The sequence below is a fragment of the Falco punctatus genome (assembly GCF_963210335.1).
Source record: "Falco punctatus genome assembly, chromosome: 3".
Taxonomy (NCBI): Eukaryota; Metazoa; Chordata; class Aves; order Falconiformes; family Falconidae; genus Falco; species Falco punctatus.
The window spans coordinates 93,268,087-93,294,261 of NC_137582.1; the positions used below are offsets into that span (position 1 = coordinate 93,268,087).

The 26,175-nt window shown below is 40.4% G+C and overlaps 2 protein-coding genes across 25 annotated transcripts in view; one reads left to right on the forward strand and one right to left on the reverse strand.

Moving 5' to 3' along the window:
- The window catches only part of CDYL (chromodomain Y like), a 110,699-nt gene extending 103,068 nt beyond the window's left edge, over positions 1-7,631 (forward strand). For all 3 annotated transcript variants that reach the window (XM_080379968.1, XM_080379966.1, XM_080379967.1), the window contains 2 exons: positions 4,561-4,704; positions 5,739-7,631. In XM_080379968.1, the coding sequence (XP_080236094.1) occupies positions 4,561-4,704; positions 5,739-5,897 (303 nt within the window). In that variant the 3' untranslated portion in view covers positions 5,898-7,631. The remainder of the gene's footprint in view (positions 1-4,560; positions 4,705-5,738) is intronic.
- LOC308060822 (uncharacterized protein) lies at positions 7-26,168 on the reverse strand. 22 transcript variants are annotated; one of them, XR_013926907.1, is made up of 5 exons: positions 14,249-15,019; positions 11,423-12,622; positions 10,901-11,075; positions 9,797-10,699; positions 7-2,255 (listed from the first exon to the last, which is right to left on the reverse strand). XR_013926907.1 is itself a non-coding variant. In XM_080379984.1 (4 exons), exons 1-3 carry the CDS (start codon positions 25,526-25,528, stop codon positions 9,797-9,799), a joined length of 324 nt encoding a protein of 107 aa, XP_080236110.1. In that variant the 5' UTR covers positions 25,529-26,168; the 3' UTR covers positions 7-2,255. The 22 variants fall into 22 exon arrangements, 1 of the variants encoding a protein (XP_080236110.1); XR_013926909.1 differs by lacking the exon at positions 14,249-15,019 and adding an exon at positions 14,047-14,242; XR_013926915.1 differs by lacking the exon at positions 14,249-15,019 and adding an exon at positions 13,866-14,040.
- Positions 26,169-26,175: the final 7 nt, after the last annotated feature.

Below are 26,175 nucleotides of genomic sequence, written 5' to 3' on the forward strand. Positions count from 1 at the left end.
GTAAGTAGCTTGAAGGGTAGGGGCTGACAGCTTCACAATGCAGTTGTGATAATCCATAGTGATTTTAAGACTTTTTACCTTTGCTGTGTTGTCTTTTTTTATTTTTTTTTCTTTCTCTCATGAAAAACTTTCATGAGAAACAAGTATTTATAGTTTCTCTGCTCCATGCTGTTACAAACTAGCCCCCACCTGCATGCACAGAACAGAAAGCAGGCATGGGACGTAATCCCGCGTCACGAGCACCCTTAGCCCTGTGACAGTGGCAGAAGGGTTGTGTCCTGCATACCAGGACACACCTTCCCAGCTGATGCCTTATGAGGACCAGCCACACCAGTGTCTTGCATTCAGCACAGAACGGGCTGGTCTGCACTCAGTGTTGTTACATAGCAGAGCGCTGTGTCACCAGCTATTAGCAGTCTCATGCTAGTATGCAAAGCAAGTCAGCTTGCATGCACTTGTTCTCAAGAAGTCGTGTCGCACTTCCTTGCTTGGTAGTTCTCTGTTGATGTTTAATGCTAGCGTGCTATGCAAGAAATACTCAACCCAGACCACCTTTGTGAAGGATTTGGGGTTTTTTGTCTTGCACTCAATTTACAAGATGGGGGGGAGGGGGAAATAACGCTTTGCATTGTTGCTGAAAACATACTACATGTTAGTTAGTACCCCTTTTCTTGCTTTCCAGTCAGATGAAAGAAGCAAATGTAACAAAACGCTATTTTAAAATATCTTACCTACATTATTTTCATGTTTCTTACTATTTTTTTATGCTGTATTCTTTGAAAACTGACCTACGTCCCACTCCAATTTAAACAGTAACAGTATAAAACAAGTGCTTGTACCTACACTTTTTTTTTCTAAATTACTGTTTATTATAAAAGTCAGTTTTTCCCTGTAAGTATTTATCAATGTAAAAATACAGACTTCGATATATTAAAAACATCAGTTTGAACAGATCTAATGACTAATTGTGTGATGTCTGGATTTAAGTTATTAGAAGAGAACAGAAAAGGTAACTGAAATAGATTAATAATTATAAGAGTATCTTTAATATCTTAGCATGTTTCAAACTACTGATTGTTCCTTTCCCTTTTTATTTGGCCATCCATCCATTCATCCATCCATTCCATCCATCCCCGTCCTTTAGAGACTTGTGGTTGTTACTTTTACTTTCTTTAGATGTACAAAAAAAATCCAAGAAGCTCTTCCCTAGTAAACTCTTTTCATGTGTGTGAATGCTTTTGGTTTAAAATATAACGATTTAAATTGAAAGCTTCTAGTGATAACAATTCCAGAATCTTCAGTGCAAAAGGGGAGGGGGGGGAAAGGCCACTGTTTGCATACTATCTTCAACCCTCTGCAGTGTAGCAATGTCAGTGCTGTATGGGACAAAGTTGGACTTTAGTCAGCAGATTTCATTAATTATGTTCAGAATCCATACTGAAAATTTTGATCAAATAGTCTGCTTTCTATCTATAAAAGGGAGATAGAAGTCAGCAGAAAGAAGAGATGGTATGAATGATATGAGAAGTGTTCGGGGAGGGGGGGAAATACACAAAAGAAGGAATGGAGGCCTCTGAATGCATCCTAAAATTTGCTGCAAGTGTATTAGCTTGGCAATATTAGTCCCACATTTAACTCTTGTCAGATTCGGTGCATTCTTTATATAATCAGCAGTTATGTAAAAATCTTCAGTCGCAAGATTGTTGGAAATATCTTCCCTACCAGGTCAGTCTTGGCTGGTGAGCAGGTCTGTCATGGAGGGAGGTTTTTTCCACAGACCCCATTCAACAGAGGTTGTTGTTACAGGAAAGCTGAAGCCCAGACCTTAGGATTCAAAACTGATACTGTATTGGGAATACCAAGAATTTTGGAAGGATTCTTAAACCTGGCTTTTGAGTTTTGAAAATAATCTAGAATAGAGATGAAGGCAGCATCTGTTTGGGGAGATACGTTATTGTGCGTCTGCTGTGGAGCTCTTCGTCTGGCTTTCTGGTCTTGGATGCAAAGCACAGGAGCTGCATGATCAGGCTTCACGTGCTGGGTTTCCCTGTCAGCCTCCAGCACGCTTGGCAGTATTTCTTATGCCCTTGTGTCAGTGATGAGGGATACACGATCCCATCGTGCCTGTAGTCCACATGACAGCCAGGGTGTCGGGCTGCCTCCTGATCGTAGTGCACGAGAGCTGAGATGCTCCGTAAAGGTCTCCTGTAAGCCTCAAAGCACTCACCGTAAGAGAGGGGCTGTAGGATGTTCCTCTGTGAAAGGAGTAAGACAGAATGAGTAGAAAATGTAGGTTGTTAATGAGAGTCTTGTATTAATGAAATATTTTTGTCTTCATTTCTGTTGCTGTATTGTATTTCTTGGAAAGTAACCACCAAGTGTGTTAACTTTCACAGCAGATACAAGTTGTGATTGATTATAGGATTAAAACTTACTTAGCAGTGTACTTCAGCATATATTGTGTATAGATCAAAAGTGAAGGTGCCAGAGCAAAACATTTTCCTTCAAAACTTGTCAACAGAACACTAATGGGAGTGCTCATTTCATGTGAGGTTTTCTGCTAATGCAGTGTTACAGCTGGCAGAAATAAGATAACTGCACCATTATCGTTCGTGGTTTTTCACATTCAGGAGAACTCAAGAGTTGCTACTGAGTTTTAGAAAAAGATTATTAAGGTTTTCTAGCATTTGTTTTCACCCTTGCTACCAAAGATACATGTGAAGAATATGTAGACCTGACCAGCTGACTTAAAGTTCTGACTTTTCTAACTCCCAATTAGATTGACTTCACATTTTTGATCTTTGATATAAATGTTAAGTATCTTTTAAAATTATTTTTGGAAGAATTTTTCCTTAGGAAAATGACTCCTTGTTTTAGACATACTTGTGTATATCACTGATCTTTTCGCTAGTGTTTCAGGTTAGTATTACTCATGTATAACCTGGAAAATCAGGAGGTGTAATTGTGATAGTTAATCAACCTTGTATATTTGATTTTTGCTTTCACAGAAGGTAGAACTATAGGGGTATATAATTTGTACCTCTAGTGTGAAGCTTTCTTTTTTTTAACTAAAATATGTGAAACACAACTTCCCATATTAACTTAGGAGAGATGTACTGCTGATAAATTTTATGTAAAAGATCCTAGGAAGCCTCTTTTCATTTTTATTTTAACACGTTGGGAGTCAGCAACTAAACTGCCATAGAACCCAGGCTTTTTATTTCATTACAAAAGGGCGAGTAATAGACTTCTGAGAGTTCAGATTTCTTCCTGTGTGAAATGGCAATACTAGAACAGTACCTACAGTAATTGGGTAACTTGAAGTTGCTATAATAATTACCAAGAATTCCAGTATTAGAAAAAATGAAGAAACGCAGAATTTTGTCCTCAGAAATCTATACGTGTCAGGTTTGGGTGTTTTATAAGAGCCTTACTTCCCCTATTTCAAGAGTCCAGCAATGGCTTTGCCATATTTTCAATGTAAATTAGTCATTAAGAAACAGTAAAAAGTTTTGGGGGTTTTTTTGAGGTTGATGTCACTGCAGACAAAAAGTTTGACTCTGTAAGAAACTTCACTACAGGTAGAATTAAAGCATAAGTAGTTGTGGGATGAAGCTTTAATGGGGAAGCTGATAAATAGTGGTGTGTGTTAATTACAGATTAAAAAGATTTACAGAACTAGAGATCTCCTTATTGTATAGAATGTAGTACTGTTCTGTACCTTTAAGCTATGTACAAGATCCTTTAAATACTGGTGTTTCTTTTTAATAAGAGTGCTAAATCAGCTTTTGAAAGATTTTGGCAGTTCAGTATTGAACCCCTGAATAAGATGGGAATGGTTTTATGAATTTAATCAGAAATTGGAACATGTCCTGCTCCAAAACCGGTGGGTTTTGGAGGTCAAATTCTAAGATGATCCAGCTATTTTATATGTTGCATCATAAATGAAATACTGCTGAAGACTTTTGAGAAGTGCTGAAAATAAACCATAAATTTAGATTTCAAACATTTTCAGTACTAAAAAACATTTTTAGTTGTAAAATATTTAACTGTTCCTTTCTATGAAAACTGAAGTTCCCAGATCTACTACCAAAACTGGATTATCTTTATAACTTACAGATAAAGTAGATTTTTAGCAAAGATTTCAGTGCTGCAACTAATGTAATTATAAATGGCAAGCTGATGTATTCATTGCTGTTTTACAGATCTGCCAGGCTTTATAACGTATTACCACATATACAGTTAACGAGTCAGTAATACTGCAAGAAAGCTAGAGCTAATGAACATTCATGAATGGGAGATGACAAAAGACTTTTTTCATGTTTAACCCTTAATCATAGACCTCTGTATTTTTATAACTACTGACATGTAGTATAGTCAACACCACTGACCAGCTATCTGTAGGCAAGTATTTTTCTTTAATTAAAAGTTGGAAGAGCTATAATAAATAAAACTATTTCAAATAGTGCAGGCATTTTCCTTATTTGTTTTGAACATTTTTCCTTTAATGAGTTTTGTCTCATTACATTTCATACCAGAAGTAACTTTTTATCCCTTCAGGCCAATGAAATGTTGTTCAGTGGAAGGAAGTTGACTGCGCAGGAGGCTTGTGCCAAAGGACTCGTGTCTCAAGTGTTTTGGCCAGGAACATTCACACAAGAAGTAATGGTTCGAATTAAGGAACTTGTCACATGTAATTCAGTTGTAAGTTTCCTTCATTTTCTTACAAAACGTTTTTATGATTAGATTAGTTCTTATTATTCTACATCATTATGTCCTAAACAAAGACCATTTTCATGAAATAAGGACCACATTTTAGTATAGCAATGTCTTTTAACACATTCTTATGCAACTTTTTGTTTCTGGGGTTTTGAGGATCTTTTTTAAGTTTGCATCTGACTCTTCTTTATCATATGCCGTAGCACATTGTGGTTAAGAACATTAAAACAGCATTGGACTCTGCAGTATGTTTTGATTTTAACATAGTTGTGTAAGTCCAACTTACTGTAATCAACAGTGTAAACAGTTGCCCTAAGAACTGCACAGAAACACACAAATCTTGAGTTATAATTTAATGTCTTGAGTTGCAATTTAAATTACCAAGGAAATAAATGCAGTCTTTGACATTACGTTGAACTTAGTTTTATGAGTAAAGCCTAGTGCGTTCATGGCTGTGTGCACTACTGGCAGTTGCACAAGATAGCTGAAACTACCAGTGTTCAGTGCTTTCTTATGAGAAGAGATGCAGCAGAAATTAACTGTTCTGTACATCAGAAATTTTGGACTTTGAAACAGATTAATAGTTTTCTAAATGGAAAAGCAAACGAGATTTTTCAGTCTGTTTTAAGTGCTCAAGAATTTCAAGGTCATTAGAGCAGTTCTGGATAACAGTGTTATGATTAGCCTTCACCAAAATGGAGTTGGAGGTTTCTCTAGGGTTTCTCTAGTTATCAGTAAAAAAAAAAATACATATGTACACACACAGAGAGTTATGATTTAGATTTTTTTATTATTTCCACATTTTTATGCAGTTGTAAATTGTGCTGGTATAGCATAAAGGAAATCCTGTGTGAAACTATGAGAAATACTCTTGAGAAACATTTCCTAGGGGCATAGTATGTCCATGAATTGATAAGTTTAAAAGTTCATGACCAGCTTCAGGATTCATCCATATAAACCTGTAAGTACACATGTTGCTCAGTTCTCATAATACTAAGCCAACTGCATTTTTGGCCTAGGTACTTGAAGAATCCAAAGCTTTAGTACGTAATATCATGAAGGTGGACTTGGAACAAGCAAATGAAAAGGAGTGTGAAGTTTTGAAGAAAATCTGGGGCTCAGCACAAGGGATGGACTCAATGTTAAAATATCTGCAGAAGAAGATTGATGAGTTCTGATGAGATGCCCGTTGACACTGGAATTGTATTTCTTTGGACATCAGGGCAAGCAAAATATGCCCATCTTAGGAAAACCTATATAAACTAACCCCTTGCTCAGCTTGGGAACAGGAGTGGACACCCCCCCCACCTTTTATTGTCAAGGGGTTTAAAAGTACTGTATCACTTAAATTTGAACAAAACTCCTTTCTCCCCGATTGTTACATATAGATATATATACACACACTTGTGTGTATGTGTGTGCATATATATGTCTCTTTTTATATATATATATATATATATATAAAAAAAGGTAGTATGTGTGTGAGAGTGTGTATGTAGACACACACACACAAGCTAAAAAAAAAAAGATAGAGTGCACTACCAAACATCTCTTTAAAGGCTCTAGTTTTTGTTATCTTTGGCTAGTACTGTATCAAATAGAGAATGGATTAAAAAGTGAATGGTGTTGCATTATTTTCTGTGGCAGGGAAGTCTGGAATCATGTTTTTCTTTTTCATTAGAATACAGAATTGAAACGGGTATTAGCCAGCCCTTACTTTCACTGCCCAATGAGTCAGCTAAGATACAAGGCACTGTCTCAGAAGAAGGTTGAAATACCTCAAGTAATGGAACATTCTAAAATTTTTGGGAATTAAACCCTAAGCTTAAATCACATGTATCCCCAAAAAGAGAGTGTGCTCAGGATTAATGCTAAGAAAACACTCTGTCCTTTTTTGGGGGGAGGTATAGAGGGGTGGGAGGAAGGGGGCAGGAATATGTTTAATTCTTACCCAGATAGCATGAAGAAACCACTGTCTCTTGGGAAAGGGGAATAAGGGGAAGTGGGAGGGAAAAGCAAGGGGGAAGGGAAAAAAAAAGAAAGAAAGGAAAAAAAAGCTTGTTTTGCAGTATTAGTGAATCACTGAATATCTTATGTATGAATATCCTAAGTTATAAGTTAGTTTTAGTGGGTTTTTTAAAAGTCTCTCTGGGTTTGGTTGGTTTTTTTTGTTTTGTTTTGTTTTTTGGTTCTTTTTTAAATAACTACATAAGTGCTTCTGTTGCTGGGTGAGAATACTACTTTATATACAGTTTGGGTTTTGTTTTCAGTTCTTTTTTTTTTTTCCTATTTGCTGGTTTAATTGATGTATTACACCAAAAATGCATTTTATGTTCATAGATTTTAGGTTCACTTAGAATATATTATTTAATAAGTTAAAAATCTTTTGGCACACTATTAAGTAAAAAAAAAACAAAACTCCTTTTAAAAAAAAAAAACTACCTTATATTAGATGTTTAATGTTCTTTGTCTATGCTTTTTTATTATTTTAAATATACACTATATACAGTATGGTGTAAGAGTGCCCTGTGTAAATAGACCTATTTTGCATTCCTTTCAGGAGTGGTTATTGATTCCTGACCGCAGATACCTATTATTACTTGGGTATCTGTGCTTGCAATCTTAATGAATGTATTATGAAGAATGAAAAAGAAATCAAACCTTATTTTTGTACAGTTTTGAAGTTTTTACTTGGAACTGACCCACCTCCCCTTCCCAGTGGAGAGCTGTACAGTGTGTAAATCTGCCTTTACCTTGGATTGGTACAGTATTTTTGCATCTGTGGGACCTACTTCTTTGTTCTAGTAGTTTGAACTATATATAAACTGTACAATCTGTAAAGTTTTTATAGAATAAATATTCAGCTGTGAAAACTGGTTAAATAAAACTAATATTTCTTAACACATTTTAAATGTGATTCTCTCATATAATTGTTTTTTTCAAAGATACTTCTGATTTAAGGGTTGCTAAAACAAATCTTTCAAATTAAAGACTTCAATATTTTATTTTGTTAAACTTCTATAAGCTCTTAATTTCAGTTAAATGAAAAGTAGAAAATCAGTTTATTGCTGTAAACTGTGTAGAAGTTTTCTCTTAGAGGAGGTTGACGGGAGAAGATGACATAGGAAGTCATTCTACTCTTCATTATTTTGTTACAGTTCAAAAAAAAAATCAAGTAATTATTTCTTTGGAATCTCTTAAAAATGGTCATTTTTCCTACAGTGCTGTGGTAAAGTGAAAATTCCTTAGTTGAATTCAATTTTATTGAAGGCAGAAGGAAAGATACCTTACCTACAGTTCTGTAATGGGAAACCTTTTGGAGTTCAACTCAAATTTATATAAAAGGTCCCTTTTCTGGCCTCTGTAAGAAGTATTTGGGCATAGATTGCATCTGTTTCAGCTAGAGGATTATTTATGCTTTCTTTAAACATGAAAGAACTTCACTGTAACAGAAGACTGGGTCTAGAGATAGAGATTAGAATTAAATCAGTTGAAGGTGCAGGCAATTCAACTGAAAAAATTCTACTTGCTTCATTTTTTGTGTTGCTATCTGTCAGGCTGTTGTGCTGCTGCTGACAGTTTGCATGTGAAGATGTAAGTTGGTGACCACGTAAATTCCTTTCAGTGGAAAAAGTCCTTAGTTCAGGCAAATTCACATACACTATCAGAGTCACTGTGCAATTGCCCAACCTTTATATTAAAAGCAGTAACTAACTTTACACTATTAACAAATTATGTTCTTATGAATAAGTAATGTAGACATTTTGCCTACATACTGGACTAGAGAGATCCTGTTTCTGGAGGAAATACTGCCCTGTTCTTTTCAGGATTGGTCACTAAGTATCCTTTGATGGGTGTGACAGTTACAGTTAAGTCTAGTTTAGTCTTTGCAAAACCACAATAGAACAAAGCCAGAAAAGTTAGCAAGCAAGAAGGCCTGACAGATCATAAAAAATGACTTAGGACATTTTTTGAATGAGTGTTTTCCAGGCTTTTCTTCACAGAAGACATAGGTCTTTGTCCAGCCTGGTTCATTGCTGATGCTTGTATTGTCCTACATAAATTTGCAGTACTGCATAGATAAACTAACGTGAAGCATCAGCTTTAGCTTCTGATGACTGACTGCAGCTGTAGCCACAGGGGTTTGACTGGGCTCAAGGAGAAGCCTGGGGAGGCTGCAGAAGCCACCATCACTTCTAAAGCACCTGGTTTGGAGTCCCAGCCTCACAGAAGCAACTGATTCTAGTAGTGATGTATGAACAACTTGTACTGGGGGAATTCTGGAGCATCGTGAATTGTTGGGTTCAGGTGAATGTAAGAACATAGAAACGGTATCTTTCTGAAGATATAGAGAGTTTCTGTATGGTTGGGATTTTTTGTTTGTTTGGGGTTTTTTTCCCAGCAAGGGAGAAATTTTCCTCATTTTTTTCCTCCTTCAGGCCTGAAGGCAAATCACAACATCTGTTTGGGTGTCAGAAGTCTAGTCGGGGGCTAGTAGAATTAGTAATAAGGGTATTGGAACATAAAATCCAGCTGGCTTAGCCTTCTTAGTCCTGACCCCTAAGTCTCCTATCAAGACTGTCTTGATTGCATCACTGTACTACACAATCTGCTTAATTATTTACAGAGCATAGAGACACACTGTAAGGCAACTGTCAGCGTTGGTGCCAAAACCTTAAAGGAGCACAGGAGCCTTGATAGTGCAGTGTAGGAATCTGACATTCTAATTCTCTTCCGGAAATAGGTAACATCTCAGGCACTAGCAAACAGCAAACTGACCAGCACTGGCCACTGGACTGCACTGAGGCCATAGAGTATGCCTTCCCCACAAAAGTTCCATCACATTGAAGTTTATTTTTGGAAGTAAATAAAAGAACTTTTCTCCTGGTCAAGAAACAGGACCACAGAGCCACGGGTTGAATGTACTTGGAACTGTTTGAAAGCCACCTGTGTACACTCGACCACACTTTCTGCTGATATGTTAGTTTGAGTGAATAAAGCACAGCAAGGTCTTAGCACTGGGAGAGCCAACCTACAACAAAAGGTATTTTGAGGTAATCTGAAGATCTGAACTCACCTACAGGTCTTTTCCTTGTTCAAGCTTCCTAATTTGCATGAATCCAGGATGTGAAGCAGTTTCCTTCAGCGAGTCCTTCACTGCATTGCTGACATTGCTAAAAGACACTGCTCCATGCACCATTATACTGAAAACAAGGTTCAGGGGAATTAAGTAATCTTTTTAGGTGAAATTAAAGTCATACTGAGCTGTAAACTGCTTAACTTTACACTGATACTTTTCATACTTTACCCAAACAGTGGATAAAACAAGACTGCAGGCATCTAAGGAACTGGGCAGCAAACAAACCATTTCTGGCCGAGTGGACAGGAGAGACTTTCTTCAATAGAGCCTGTACTCTCCCTGGGTTTGCTGGTGGAAGTTGAGGCACTTAACGTTCATCTGGAACATGACAAGTATGCTGCTGAAGAGAGTAGGAAGGAGGAGATACCTCAACTCAATTACAGTTTGCATTATGATTCTCCATCCTAAAGGAACTGTCAGCAGCTGTCAACACACAGGCAGTCTCACAAGGCTGTAGCAGAGGCTGGGTTGGCAACCTTAAGTCACACAGCTTGGGAACTCAGTTATACTGAAGATGGCACACAGGTGAATTTTTCTTTCCAAGGGAAGAAGTACCAGGAGGAGAGGCCCTGTATAGCACACAATCATCATGGTCCAGTCCTGTACAGTCACTCTGATTTCTCTAGAAAATACTTTGCTCACAAGTCTGCATTTTTTTTCCTACTTGCGAGGTACATGATTGGCAAGTCATGCACCAGACTTACTAACAAACAAAATCCAAAATACAATTACCTCATGAGGTACTCACAGGATGGAGAGTGGTTTGATATGCAAAGATTTTGAAGTGCAATACAAAACGAGATGATGGTGACGGAGTTCTTTTGGTCCTCCTCATCCCTCCTGCACAAGGAAAAATACAACAAACAAGGGGAATTAGAAGCCACCAAGAAACAGCACGTAAGAAGTCAAAGGAGCTGCAGGAAGAAAACAAAGAGGACAGAGCCAGGCTTTTCTCAGTGGTGCCCAGTGACAGGACCAGAGGCAATGGGCACAAACAGAAACAGAGGAGTTCCCTCTAAACATCAGGGAACACTTTCTTACTGTCAGGGTGACAGGCACCGGCACAGGTTGCCTAAAGAGGCTGTAGGGACTCCATCCTTGGAGATACTCAAAAAGCTTCTGATCATGGTCCTGGGCAACCAGCTGTAGGTGGCCCTCCTTGAGTAGGGGTGGGTGGGACCAGATGACCTCCAGAGATCCCTTCTAAGCTTTACCACTATGTGTGGAAAAAAAACAACCCAAACCCAACCAACTTGCATTCGTTTTCTAGCTAACTAGCCATCATCCATCAAACAACCTCTGTGGCTGGAACTGCAGGCTCATCAGGCTCTGCAATCCTTTATCTCTGAGAAGCCAACATCTTGTGCTGGGTGATACCAAATCACCCAGAACAGAGAGAAGTACAGATCAACATACATGTTTCAGGTAAGACAGGGATCATCTTTACCCTGTCTGTTAAAAAGCATAAATAATGTTACTTGTTCAAAGAAGAAGAATTTATTTCTTCAAGGATAAACAGGATTGCAATAATCAACCAAAACAAAGCCATGCCTTTTACAGTACCTGAAACTTTGCTTTGGTCTCAGCAGTTCCTTGAAATTTTGATTTTTTTTTCCCAAGATCTGCCTCAATCAGTCAAGCTGAACAGTAACCCAGCCACCAGTGGTCATACTGAAATGTAACCATATGAGCTACTCAAGATGACTGCACATAGCGTGAGCCTTTGGGTCAAATGTAACACATCTTTACTATGTCCTCTGGATATAACTTATTAAACACACACCACTATAGAGCAACTACATAACTCTGCAGGATGAGAAGTCAACTCATAATGCTGTAATAAACGAGTGTTTCCTAGATGCTGCTTTCCAAGACCCATTCATTATAACCCTTTACTTCCATCTCCAGCAAAAAGTTCTTATTGCTAAACAAAACCTAGAGTATAAACAATCTTCAAAGTCCTGGTTGTCTTCCCTGCCTCCCCCTTACTAATTAATTTTCACTAAATTCACTGTACCATCTGTCTCAGTAAGAAAAGGCACTCACAGAGGCCACCCTCAAAGTCACCCCAGTCATGTGCTGGGTAAACTGGCTGCTGCCAGTAGCAACTTCTGTGAAATGCAGATACTGCTTCTTACAAAAACAACATTTCTGGAATTCATTGAGCTTGTCAGGTTGGACTGGGATCTTAAATCAAACAGTATTATTAAAAAAATACCAAACCAACAAACAAACCTAAAACCACCTGCTAAGCCAGGAATAACTGAGACACGCACTTCTACAGAAATCATGCTTGCACTACATGATGTAAAGTAAAATCAACGAACAACAGTTTCAACAGTTTCCTTTCCATGTTTCAAATGTCAAAAGACAGGCACATCCCCATATTTCTTCCTTTTCTTCTCTCCACCACACCTCCACCTCCATGGGCTTTGTGCTTAGAAAGGGGGTGGTGGGATTTAAGCTGGAAACCTGATAAATCCTGAATTTATATGCTGGAAGAATTATTTTGAATGCTAAATAACAATTTTAAAAATTAAAACAATGTGAGGCTGAGAGTTTTTAAACTGGATGACCCCTTGAATCAAGGGGATGAAAATAAGAAAGCAAAGGGAAGGCACCTCATCCACTTCTGCTTGTTTCTTAGTAGGCATCTCAAGACTGATCACATCAAAATAGGAGTCTGCAGACTTAACTTTGTGATCTCAAGAGCTGGGCCGTAACATCCACAGAAGTATTTCTGAAGCCAGCATTATATGGTGTCTAGGAATAAAATTGAAGTTACACTTTCAATTTTTAATGTATCTAAAGGAATTACAATTCATGCTGACAGAAAATTCTATTATGGATAGAAATGACACAAGTCCATGCATCCAAGGGAAGAGAAAGAAAAAAGGCAGGTCTTGACATCAATTTTCTTGAAGCAAAATAAACCACAACAGCCAGTCTGATAGAAGAACCAGGGGCAACAACTCCACAATCTTTTGGGCATTTTGGACAATCTATTTCAGCTCGTGAGAACGGATTTATTTTCCCCTAGAATCATAAGCATCTGAACTTCCTGATAATTACTCCATGGCACAGCAGAACTGTTACCAAATCCTTCAACAGAAGATCTTTGCAAATTGTTAATCCTAATGTTATAAAGCAGGAAATTTGGGGACCTTACATAACCCAGCTCTGAAGTAGAATAAACGATTAATTATTTAAGATCCCCAATGCTTCTGGAAGGTCCTGGCACATGAAGATAGGCTATTGCACTTAATCCTTAAAAAGATGCAACCCCAAGGCCTACAGTTCATGTTCCCCTCCAGCAGATGCCCCCAGCCTTACTACCAGCCTTTCAGATGAAGGTGACGGCAGTTCTTCACATTCACTCAGTTCTCTTAGGTTCTGCTACAGATTTAGACACGGTGGCTCAGCAAACAGATTTTTCACAGACATCGAACAGTTTAAACATAATTGGTTGTAAACACAGCTTTGAAAAAAAGTGGTAAGCGCACAATACTGCTGTTCATGAAATACCTCAAAACCTGAAAAATACGTGAGGAGCCTACATTATATGTAGGTATAATTTGGTAGCCTACATTATATGTAGGTAAAATATGGTAGCCTACATTAAAATGCCATTCGGTTCCTCCACTACACTTCCTAACAGGGTAGGTCCACCCAATGCTCATGTGGTAAGTTAATGCTTTGGGAGCAACCCTTGCTGAACAAGCGATGTGGCACATCTGCCTCTAGACTGTTCTTGACACATAAGCATTAAAACCATAATTTTGCCACTGAACCGGTTATCACCAATTCTCAGCATATCACTTGATTACTGAGCTTTCAAAAGCAAGTAAGCAAGTAATACAGCAGTCCATAATACTAACGTATATCAAATAATTCAACAGATAAGCCATAAAAATCATCTAGAAGTTCCTGAGAGTTTGGTTGGCTGAAAATAAATGTAATATTGCCAGTGTCTAGAAAAAGACATACACAGAGCCTCCGACTTTACATTCAGAGATTTCAGAAATCCTCAGCAGAGTTGTGTACCCCAAGAAGTTGAACCCAGGAAACATCCTGATGGAAAATTTCTGGCCAGCAACCCGCAATAACCTGACACGCAATCATTATTGTCCTGTCTCTACCATTCCTAGTGCTCCTCTAAGTTCATAGTGATGAAGAGCAGCTGTAACCTGGGAAGGGCTCTGGCAGTAACAGCAGGGACCCACAGCAGCTCCCAGAAACGGGTTATCACTGAAGACACAGCAGCAGCCCAGCATCACAAGGCACAAGCAAGATAACCCCTGGATTTTCTCTCTCTGACCACTGCCTCATCACAAACTAAAACCACTTGCGCAGACGAAGGAGAATCAGAGCATCCCACCCAAAACCTACGCGGAACACATGGAAGAGGCACAGCTGCCCTGTGGGGATGACAGCTGAGATTAAGGGTCTTTTACATCTGTTTTTCCTCTTGTGCACAACAGGAGCTCCGTTCGAGAGCTGCGCAAGGGCATCCATGCGCCGTGCCTGGCCTGCGGCCATACTTGACCCTGCAAATCACCGACGATAAAACAGCAGAGTACGACACGGCGAAGATTACAGACTTGCCCAGTTTCCCCACTACGTCAACACGCTATCACCATCTCGCAGGCTTTCTCGTGAAGGAAGCCGCGATCCCAGCTCACACCAGCAACACGAAACTGCGCCTTCCCGCGTGCTCTGCCTGATAACGAAAGCCATCCAGTCTAGCCAGCGTGGCAGACTGGGAAGAGTTGGAAAGGAGTTATCTAGGAGCCCAACAGAGGCGGTTGCTTATTCTTCCTGGAGACAGCGAGGCCGGAGGCAACAGCGCAGTAAACACCGTGTTACCCGAGCGCCTTCAAACGGTGGGCACTTCACAGCACCTGCAGCCCAAAAGCTGCTGGGTGCCCAGCACCTGGTGCCCTTCTGTCTTCCCAATTCGTGTTTGTGGAGGGGCCTCAAAATACCCCAGGAGCGTTCGCTGACAAACTGCCAGCAACTGCCACAGGGACGGTGTGGCCATAAATGAGAAACAACGCAAGTGCCAAAGCCTCTCAGCCTTCAAATTAGACATATATTTAGAAATTCTGCATTAAACCATAAAATTAAAAAAAAAAAGTGAACGCTGTGGGTCTCCTAGCAGCAAGACCTGGCTTTGTTGGCCGTGGCCAGCAGGGATTTGATCCCAAGGATCGACACTCTTGCTTGTTGCATCTGGAAGGATGTCTGTCACCGAGCTGGAGAGCCTCTGCATCTCTCTGGGAACCCCTGAGGGGAAAATTAGGGTCTCCTCAGAACTGACAGGAAAATTTAAGACTTCCTCAAAGAAGAAAAGAAGCAAGGGAGAAGAAATCCTAGAGAAGTGGAACTATTCCTAACAATCATGATAATTGCAGTTTTGTAAGTCAGGCTGGCTAGGTGCCCGGAATGGGTAAACAACCCCAAGCCAGTTTAACTGACAAGCATATTACAGTTTTGCACAGCCCTGGAACAAAGCAAAATGACCTCCAACTTTTCAAAAATCTTAGCTACAGATTTTCCTCCATCCTCACTTCTTTATTTGTGTAAATTAATAAACCTATGCTCTAAGACAGTGGTAAAGTTTGATATTTCTGACAGTAACCATGAGGTTTTGACACATAGCTGTCAATAAAGGCAAGTGGGAAATAATTTTGCTCAGATCTAAAATTTTACCAAGACCCCTTGTTGAAGATATATTTACACAAACAGCTGATTGTATGCATACAATGTATAACGTGTTCTTAACATGTATTAATATTCTACATGGACAATTTGCTGAATTTTACAAGGTTTTGCCCATTTTAAGAGTTTTAACCACTTTTTTTCAGTAACTTTTCTTCTTTTTTTTTTAATGTTTTACTAACAAATCACCCAATTATCTTTGTGCATCAAAACAACTTTAGATTCAATTTTATCCCCATCACACTGACCTATCATTGTTCCAGCAGAATTTCTGAATTCAACACTTGTGAAGATCAGAAGTGTTCGTGAAACTACAAAACAGGGTCTGCTGGCATGGCTGCAGGAGCTTCACTGTAAAGATTCTTGGTCCAAGGTTATGCATGATGGGGAAACTTCCACAATCAATTCTAGGACCTCTGGAGGTAGATATCAGGCATCCTCCTTGATGTCCCCTGTTGTAAACAAAAAAAAAATTTTTTTTTTCAAACAGTGCAATGATTTTGCACTGTTATTTGATTCTAGGCTTTTCCTGCCTAGAAAGAGTCAATCTGAATAGTATTTATTTTTCTGTAGCAGGAACTATGCATCCCCTGATCAAATCGTATGGAAACACGAAATTATTAAACATGGTGTCCCTCAGGTTTACTGAGAGAAGAGGCAGGAGCCACATGAAACAGGAGCCCCTGAAAGGCTGTGCACTGTATCCTTCCCAGCCCTTCAGAGCAGTACTGACACATATTTAACATCCTTCATCCCTCTCTGCTGTGTTGCCTTTATCCAACACCAACTTTGAAGCAGAACTTTACCAATGCTCAGAACAGCTTTTGACAAGGACATGTAAAACTATTCACCATCTGAAGAGGTCAGCCATACCAGTGAAAGGGACACGGGGTGCTGGAGGGAGCCAGGCACTCTTCGAGCCTGACCTACCCACAGCTACTACTATACAGCGTTAAAGATCCTAAGGCATTTAGGCTCCTAATCTCCCATTCACACATACATGAACTAGGCCACAAGCACTGCTGGCTACAATCTGCCCAGAATTATATTTACTGCCTGGTTTTAGGAAGTTTATCTTTCTTAATGATCATTTTTATCAGGAAAGAATAAGCAGTCCCTGGGGATCCAGTTCATTTCTCTTTGGGCCTTTTTAATTTGCTAGTTTCTCAGCCCTTGATGCCGGCTCCCCACATACTTGGAATCATATCAATTCACAATTTTATCTAATCTGCATCTTTTCTAATAAAATGACAGCCCATTCCTCTCCTAGCGTTATGCCAGTACCCTCCTTTGAAGTCCCACAGAGCTGCATCCGATTCATGCCAGCATACAAAAATGACTGGAGCTCAGCAATCTTGTGGTCACCTTCATTCAAACCCTTTAGTCTCTTTTGCTGTTACTCATCTTTCCCATGACTCTAACTTGATGCCTACTAGCAAAAGGCACAGCACACTGACTCAAGACTTGATCTTTCTGCTGCTCTTGATACTTCTCTTTTCCCTGCCCCCTACCATCTCAGTGTTTTATTTATTCTTCTGATTTGTGCCAAACACTGAAGTCACAGTCAGAGTTTTCAGTTTACTTATATCCCTAGCTCTTTTCCTTATTCTATAGCTGTCTCCTCCCTTTCCTCATAAACATTACCTGGTTGAATAACTCGGTCTTTTTCATACCTGCCATGTATTTACATAATGAACAACTGTAGTTTATTTTCCTTCTCCCGCCTCTCACTAAAACCTGGCAGCTCACAATGCTCAGTCTTTGTGTATTTGCACATTGTATGGGATAATCTGGACCTCACAGTGACATGGGGGTTAAGAAACATGAAGCTTATTTTGGCTCTGTTGTGATTCCGACTCCTAGCAGCCAACTTGCCTCATTCAAGATGTCATTTTTCAACGAAACCCACAGGCTTTAAGACTTCAATTCATCCCAAAAATGCATGCAGATGAACAGGCTCCAGCCAGCTCGCAACTTGCCATGAAGCCAACATGCTAATAGAGCTCCATCGTTGCTTTCAAAAACCTCATGACAGGCTAATTAATTTAATAGTCCAGACCTCTCTTCAGTTGGCTTCAATTCCCTCCCCAGAAAGCAGCCTCTAGCTCTTAACAGTATCTTGAAACTGGTTTTCACTATCTCAGACTGTTACTGTTCCTGACAGTCTGTCTCAGGATTTTCCATGTACCAACATTTTCCATCACCAAGGCAAGCCAGACACTACTGGGAGAGAAGAAGAAAAAATATGGAGTGACAGATCCCTTTGGTAATTCCCCAATACCTCCAAAACCTGGCAAACAGGGACATTATTCTGCTGGCAAGAACACCGTCAGAACAGCTACAGAGACACAATTCAACAGGCTACACATCTAACCACAGCACCGTGGGGCAAGAACAAACTTTCTGAACTTTGAGAACAACCGATCAAGCTTAAAAGCATTAGCTTGGGTGAAACTGTCTGCAGCTCATTTCTCTCTTCTCTAGCCTCCCTTTTCTAGTAACAGCAAAATCTGCTGTGCAACTTCGCCACTTCTCACCACAACTTTTTTTTTTTTTTTTTTTTAAGTTTGGAAGTACTGGAAGGCAAAGATGGTCTCCTTTTACACCATTAGTACAGCACTTGATGTAATGCTGCTTGTTACAGCATTGTGTGTTCAGTATGAGAACTAGTTAGAAATTCAGTGAAGTGCTCAGAAGTTGCAGTTTCCCTCTAAATGTGCTGCTAACAACAGTGAATCCTTCACCAAGAACATCCAGAAAGTTCATGCAGGAAGATTTTAGACAATGGGAATCAAGTTTATTGCCTCTGTAATAAAAATGTAGTAATTTCAAACTACAGTCACAGTGAAACAACTGTGGGGGTTAAAAAGAAAAAAAAACATCACACTGAAGATCGGTGAAGTCAAGAGAAACAAGTCCACAAGGTGATTGCTACTTAGTTCAACTTCTAAATGGAAACAGGATTCTTTGAAAAATCTGACTCAGTATGCCCCCACTCAGGGTCACACAGAACAGCTCAGAGCTGGGAGGACACAGCTCTAGTGGCCACCATCACCAGATGATGCCATCCACAACCATACTTATTTACAAGTCAGCATACTTGCAGGTAGTTTAACAAAAAAATGTAAATGTCTTTCATAGGCATTTATCAAGAGGTGGTTTTTTTCTTGCCATCATTGCACAAGGGCAAGAAACCAAGAGGGTTTATTTATAATGCTGAGCAGCTTCTTGATTTTTGCACAGATTCTGGTATTTGTAGATCTTTTCTTGGAATAGGGTGGTATCTCATCTTGTTTGAACGTGAATGGAATAAATCTAAACATACTTAAGAGGTATTTGGCACACTAAGCTATTTGTTCATTAGGAAGAAAAACCCCATGTTTTTACCAAATTCCAGACACTGGAAGAACTTGGGAGCTCTCTATTTGCACTGAAAATCAACCATCTTAATACATTCTGTCCTCTTCTGCCCACAAGACTCGTTACCGAGTTTGCAGAAAAAAACCACACCAGAGCCTCAGCTTAGTCTTAAAATACTGTATCTTTTTCTATATTACTATCTAAAAGGTCCAAGGCAAAGGTTTTCATATGTCAGTCCGAGACCAATTTCCAAATTCCAGTTTTCTTCTTTATCCACTTTGGCTTTTTTGTTGAAATTGAATTCAACAAAATTCAGCCATTTTGGAGTACTAACTGCATGAGCTGGCACACTTTTTTTAAGAACCTGAGGTGTTCCTACCACATTATCACATTTTACAAGGACAAGCACCTATGAGATTTTGGACAAAATGTGGTTCACGAAGCAATTTCTATACTATTGAAAAAGCCTCAGCCAAAGATCTGTCCTATGTTACCACTGCAGTTTTCGACCCCTTAACTTTGTTTCCAAATCACATTTTTTGGGTCTTACAGAAAATAGCAGGTATTCCTGAAATGACTGATCTCTGAAGGAAAAGGAAAACCAAGCACCACCTTGGAGGTATATCATTTGTGAGTGAAAGTGGAGAGTGAGCTCTCCGTGCTGGGGGCTTTCTGTTCGCATGACAGGCATGAAGAAAGATATTTCCTTCACAGCTCCCCTCCCTGGAGGTCCTCAGCCTATTATTCACTTGATCAAGCCAGGCATTAAAGAGAAGCATCGAGAACAGCACTTGGATCTAAAGAAGTCTTGTATTTGGTTGAATCTTGGCAGCAACGCCGCTTTCATCCTCCAGGGAGGAAAAGACAGCATAGATTGTCATTCACAAAAGAAACTAATCTATAGAATAAAAATGAGCTTTTCCATCCAGTCTACCAACACCAGGGAAGAGTTTTGCATAGACTATGTGTGCTTTCCTATGTGGAAGTGTCACAGCTACGCTCCAAGTTCCTGGTTCCAGAGGAGCTATATAAAGAGGTTCCCAAGGCCAGCAGTACCCTGGGGACTTGAAAGGAAGCTACAGGAATTCTTCGCTATATAAAAATGCACTCACTTCTCTTTAAGGGAAGGCAAAGAGGAGAGAGGTTCCCATGCAAAGTAACGTGGGTGAGGTTGGGCTGGAAGCCCCTGTGAAGCCACATCTTACATAGCTTCCTGAGAATGCGTTCAGTCCCTGCTGAATCTTGCACCTCTATATCTTCATGCAGGGTATGGAGCCTTGGCTTCACTCTCATTCAATTGTGTTTAATGTCTAAATGTTTTGAGCATTGCTTGGGGAATATCAAAGGAAACCTGGCAGCAAGTCGAGAAATAGAAGAGAGAAAAATTGGGTCTCCGATCCTTTGAGAAATCAGGGAACCAAACAAGCATCCTACTGATCCTGCAAAGTTTAAGGGACTTCTACCAACAGGGATCAACACCTGGCTCCTAAAAACGCATGTGTAATCCCCAAAACAAAGCTCTGGCTACTTCCCACCAAATGCATCAATTTCTGCCTAGATCACATAGAACTGACATGCTTATAATGCATGCCATAATTATGTTTCAACAAAACAATACATGGGAATTTAGCCATGTCTCTCTGCTCGCTTGAAAGGGAAGTCCTACAGCTAAAAATCTCAGCCTTCCTCTGAGGGAGAGCGGAACAATGACTCTTGCTGCAGAGTGGCATATTCCAGGCAATTACAAGAGCTTCAGACCTCAAAGCCACACTCTTGAGCATGACTGGAACATAAATAGATTAGCAACTGCTAAGTATTGCTCTCCTCCCGATTTGGAAAGCATGTTCCCACTTTGCTTTTGTAGCCTTTAATGATGCACAACCATTCTCTTAACAAGAAAAGCCATTTCACATTATTTTTAAAAATATCTCAAATGCTTCAGGCTACCCTTAGTTACCCTTCATCCCTCTGTTCTCTACAATGCTGCCGACTAAACGCAGTCATGTTTTCCAGCACATTACAGTCTTGCCTTAAGCAGAGTAAACCCCATACCATCTCCTTCACTTACAGAACCTTCCAGGCAGATAAAGACTGGCCTTGTTTTGCCCTGGTCAAAACCACCCCTCACTGATCAGCAGTCTTCAGGGGAAAACAGATGTGGCAAGAGCTGATTCTAGGTTCCAAAGTAAAATCTGTGAACATGAAATGATAACCTATGGCACTCTCAAAGGGCTTTACAAAGCAAATAGCATCTCTAAGTCTGTGGCATTGAACAGGCAAGTGTCAGAGCAGCACAGAACCGCAAAGTTATTTGTAGAAGGTCACCCAGCAACGTGTTATTGGAGCTACAAGTAAAACTCAGATGTCTCTATCACAATTCTTCAGGCAACTTTGCCTTCATCTCAAACTGCCTGCCCACTGCCTCCCCAAAAAAACCCAAACCCCCATTTCCACTAGAGCAGGCTGACCAGAACCTGAAGGTGCACTGTAGTCCTTCACACTGTCTACTAGCTAATGCAGGTAGCTCACTGCTCAGCATGCTGACTTTTCTAGATCTCTGTTCTGAGCACAAGAGTAAATGTGCTTTTTGGGATTGGGTATCCAGCTGGAAGGCTGTTAACGCCACTGGGGAATTAACTGCCTACAAGTAGGCACCACAATGCTCTGCCTTTACAGATCTTCAAAAGACTTTTACAAGTCTTCAGAATTACGTAGGCACTCTCAGGTTAGATCTGTAAAAAGCAGTGGTGCCCACGTAATTTTGAAGACTTAATTCAGAGACCTTGCAAATCCTGCTGGTCACATCAATACCTTAAATCATCTGGCCAAGGCATCCATTAATCTGAATTGCTAAATGGCTGCTATTCCTACCGACCTTTAAGACCAGGACAGGTACAGTTGTTCCACAGGTCTCAGACTGTGATTCCACAGCATTTAATGTGAGAGATGTGAGTCACGACATCCTGCACAGCAGTACCCATTTCAGTGACATCTGGAACACAGAACCACCTTTCTGTCAAATCAGCCACAAGCACATCATAAGGTATTTGGACCAACTACGCAAAAACAAATGATACCAAACTGTCATTCATGACAGTTATAAAAATATTTGAGTATATTTAAATAAGTTTACAGGGCAACAACATCTTCTTCTGACACCAGGAGCTCTAAAGTTGGATTTAGTATCTAACCAAAAAACAGACTCAAGAACCAATGTATCATTGATTGGTTTTGTGCCTGCCCTGCAAAAGCTGACCATTTAAACTCTTGATTTGCTTCAGTAACAAAGAAGAAACCTCTCTTCATAAATTACAATCAGTGTTGCCCCGATCCAGTGTGGTGCCTAGTTCAGCAAGGCTTTTATTTCATGCCAAACTACAAAAACTTTTGAAAATTGCAGTATAATAGCACTGGCTTCCTCTAAAGCTTGAAGTTACATCCTTTTAAAAAGGCATACTCGATCTGGTAGCACTGAAGAAAGGTACAAACTTCAACAGTAACAAAGATTAGAAATACTCGCCTTGGTGATAAATCAGTAAACACACTATTTTTCACCTGCAATCACATAATTAAACAGCCCCTTTGCATTCTCTGCAACCCTACTGGCATACAATGCAGAAAGGCTGTTGGTATCTAGCAAACCAAGACATCTGGCTTAGACATTAACAACAATAATCTCAAGTTTACAGCGGGGGGGGGGGGGCGGAACAGCATATACCACTGCTTAAGATATTCTTCAATTACCCAAGTAAACCACATCCATATTCTAATAACTAAAGCCCACTGAATTGTTCTAATAAAGCCAGCTAAAAAAAACTTGGCACGGCCAAGGCACCCTGCACCTTGCTCTCTGGAAAGCTGAAAACTGCCCAAGCAACTTTAGCTCCTCCTTTTTGCTCCTGTATATGGCTGCATTAAAACAAGTATTTTTTAAGCAGTGCTGGAAGCTACTTCCAAAGATGAAACGGAGGCCACTCATTTATGAAGAGCTGCCTTAGTTTGCAGCAGATATTTCTGAAATTCTTGTAACTATTCAGAAGGTGGTTATTTAATAGCCCACTAATTTAGTCTCCAGTTCTGCTCTTTAAGCTCTACTCTGTGAATAAAAATGATTAAGAGAAACAGTTCAAGCAGGTTTCAGTACTGCTACCACATACAGAAATACTAAAGCCAGAGTCAATTGCATGCATTAATCTTTAATTAACAGCATCAGAGGAACTGTAATCTAGTAGCTAGAGTACTGGACTAGCTACAAAAATCCTTCGTTCTAATCCCAGATTTGTTTCCCAAATCCCAGATTTGTTTCCCAAATCCCACTGATTTGCTATGCATCTCCCATGAGAGGCGGAAAAGAAATACCCCTCGTTTTCCCTTTCACTTTTTGCCTGCCTTCCCATTTATTTTTGCAGTAGATGTAGCAGGGGTGCTTTCTACATGTGCAAAACTCCACACTGGCTCTGCAGGGGTAAGCAGCCCAACTGCTATTTGCAATTAACAGCAATATCAACATCATCCAACCCATCTCAAGACTGTTTTAAATCTTTGGTGTTTCTATAACACCCTCAGAAACCTTACAGATTAACCAAAAAGATGAAGCCTGTAGCAACAGATAATAAAAGCATACAAACTACTTCCAACAAAAACATTATAGCCCATCTTTGAGCAATCTCACTCCCACGATTGCTATGCAAACCTCAGGCTGATGACATATGAACCTGTTTTCTTGCTGGCTTTTTTCCAGACATCCAACTTTACATCTTGGCTAGCCTCTCCAAAATGGATATTCCCCAGTAAACGACAGCATGATGCAGCCAAATCTAAGCTTATGCTTCTCCTTCTCTTAAGCCCTGTCACCTCCCTTTGAAGCAGCCCTAGATCAGCCCTCATCGCTCTCTCCTGCGTTGCCCAGATCTAAGGCATGCCAAATCTTGCTGCTTTCCCTCTGCAGCCACGGCATCTCTAGAATCTGATGGTGCAAGCTCTTTTTCTTATCCTTATCTCTAACCTTCTGAGTCCCCCCATGCTATCCTCACACAAAACACGATCACCACCACTAGGCTTCCATTCTTGCCGTTAAGGGATACATACCTTTATTTCTGCAGACGGGTTCCTGACTCACTCACTCAGCATTTGCAAACCAAAAAAGACAAATACATTCTATTTAAAAGTGATTTTGAGTAACACACGCTATCCAACTGCCTCAACTTTTATCTCCCCTTTGTCAACATGAAAGTTTGTTCTCTATTTGTTCCACACCCACCCATTTCTGAATACACACAACCACTTACTCAAACATGTGGCTGGAAAAGCATGCCATCTCTGTGGCCCATTCCCAGTAACCACTCAACAAAATCCCCTCTCCTTCCACCAACAGAGGCAGGAATGCACAACTCTGTAGAAGGGCTGAGGTTAAAGCAGAGCAGTTCCCTAGCTCTCAAGGAGCATCTTATCAGCGTCTGCATACCAGGACAACAAAAGCCTCTACTCCTCATGCAACCAGCTTGCCCCAGGCTTGTCTCTGCATTCAGATACTTGGCTCTCCTTCCCCATGCTAGATAAAACACTCCCCAAAGGCAAAACTTCTTAGTAAGCACTCAACCCTTTGATCTCAGAAGCAGCTGGTGCACAGCTGCTCCCCATTACTTTTGCAGCTCTCAGGAACCTTTTGCATTTTCCTGTCCTCCCTCACAGGCAGGCACAAAGGGCAAGAACACCACCAGCAGTAATCTTTCATTCTCAGGCAAAAACTTTTTATCTCCAGCTCATGTGCCTTGCCCAAGTCTTCCTTGAATTATTGCTCACCTGGCCCTGGCCCAGATCTTTCCTCCTAACCCGTTCCCCAAGCATGTGAGCAATGCCTTCTTGCTCCTTTTCTCAGCGCACTTGCTCGGGAGCCTCCTGGGGAGGGACAACGCTCTGTCTGCCCTGAAAGGTGGTAGGGAACAGGCTGCCGTCCCTCCTCCCCAGCAAAAGTCCTCCCTCGGGTCACAGCTGTTTGCAGGTGGTAAGAAAGAAGACAACTGCACCCCATAGTTTCTTTTCTGGGCAACTACAAAGCTCAGCAAGCACAGGAAAGCCTCCTAAAAGGCAGGCAAAGCACTGGAGCTGCCTAGGAAGGCACGGATCTGGCGAATGCAGCATCATCTCACGCAGCCCAAGAGCAGCCCAACTGCAGTGATTATCAACAGCACGAGGCTTTCAATGCTACTTTGTACAGGTTTAAAGAAAACAGATGAAAGCTAGAAAGGTGCTCAGCGCCTCAAGTTACAGGATTCAGAGACAGTATTTTAATCCCTTCCTTAGCTGGAAAAGCCATTTGAAACAACCGCTGGAAAACAACGGGACTGTAGGAAGCAGCACGGCCAAATGACCCTACCTACAGCTCTGAGCTTCGAGAAATGTTTGTCTGTTATGTAGACAGGAGCCAAAGGGAACTGTTGACCAATGTGATGAGATTTCCCTAGCTATCCATAAAAGATTAACCTTAATACTCACATACCGAGGAGAGCTGATAGAGCTGAAATGCCTGCTTCTCAGCTTGCCTTCCAGAACCGTCTCAGCGAGGCTGTTGCTGTGTCCCACCAGCATGGCTGCAGCAGCTACTTCACCAACGACCCCACAGTGCTCCGCAACCAGGTGTCAAATAGAAAAATCACTTCAGCTGGTCCTATTGCTGCCATTTCAGAGCCAAGGCCAACAGCTGCTGCACTCCTGCTGCTGGGGCTATTATGAAGTATATGCATAAGACTTCCACTCCTTTCTCTCATTTAGTAAGGGAAACAAACCCACCAATACAAGATCTTCACTTCTGCATGGCATTCCCCCCACATCCCAAGCAGTACATACTACACTTGTTTGCATCCTGGTATACACATTGTCAGGGAAAAGGTTTTACCAGAATCTGACAAAGAAAAGCACATTCACTGGAGCAGCTACAGACTTCATTCAACTCTTCACAGATTTAAGACTTTTAACTTTGTATTAGAACTTTTGCTGCAAGTCTAACTCCCAGGAAAGCCCAAGCTTTTAAGAAACTTTCTGATCAAGAGGAAGAAAGAAGACACTTCTGGTTACTAGTCTCTTTTGTGAAAGTTGACACATGGCATAATCCCTCAACAGACACTTTCAAAAGTGGACTTTAGCCAACAACTGAAACCATTTGTTTCTGAGGCATAGTAATGAAACATAATGTTTGAGGCAGCCACGCAAAGTGTTTACTAGTGGAATGTTAAGCC

What these genes read in the sequence shown, in the direction of transcription:
- LOC308060822 (XM_080379984.1), bottom strand. Translation starts at nt 25,528, where the DNA reads ATGCTGGTGGGACACAGCAACAGCCTCGCTGAGACGGTTCTGGAAGGC. An exon ending in AGCTCTATCAGCTCTCCTCG is followed by an intron (nt 10,700 to 25,439) that starts GTATGTGAGTAT and finishes TTCCTTGTGCAG; the next exon opens with GAGGGATGAGGAGGACCAAA. An exon ending in TCCTGTGAGTACCTCATGAG is followed by an intron (nt 9,924 to 10,591) that starts GTAATTGTATTT and finishes CCTTGTTTTCAG; the next exon opens with TATAATGGTGCATGGAGCAG.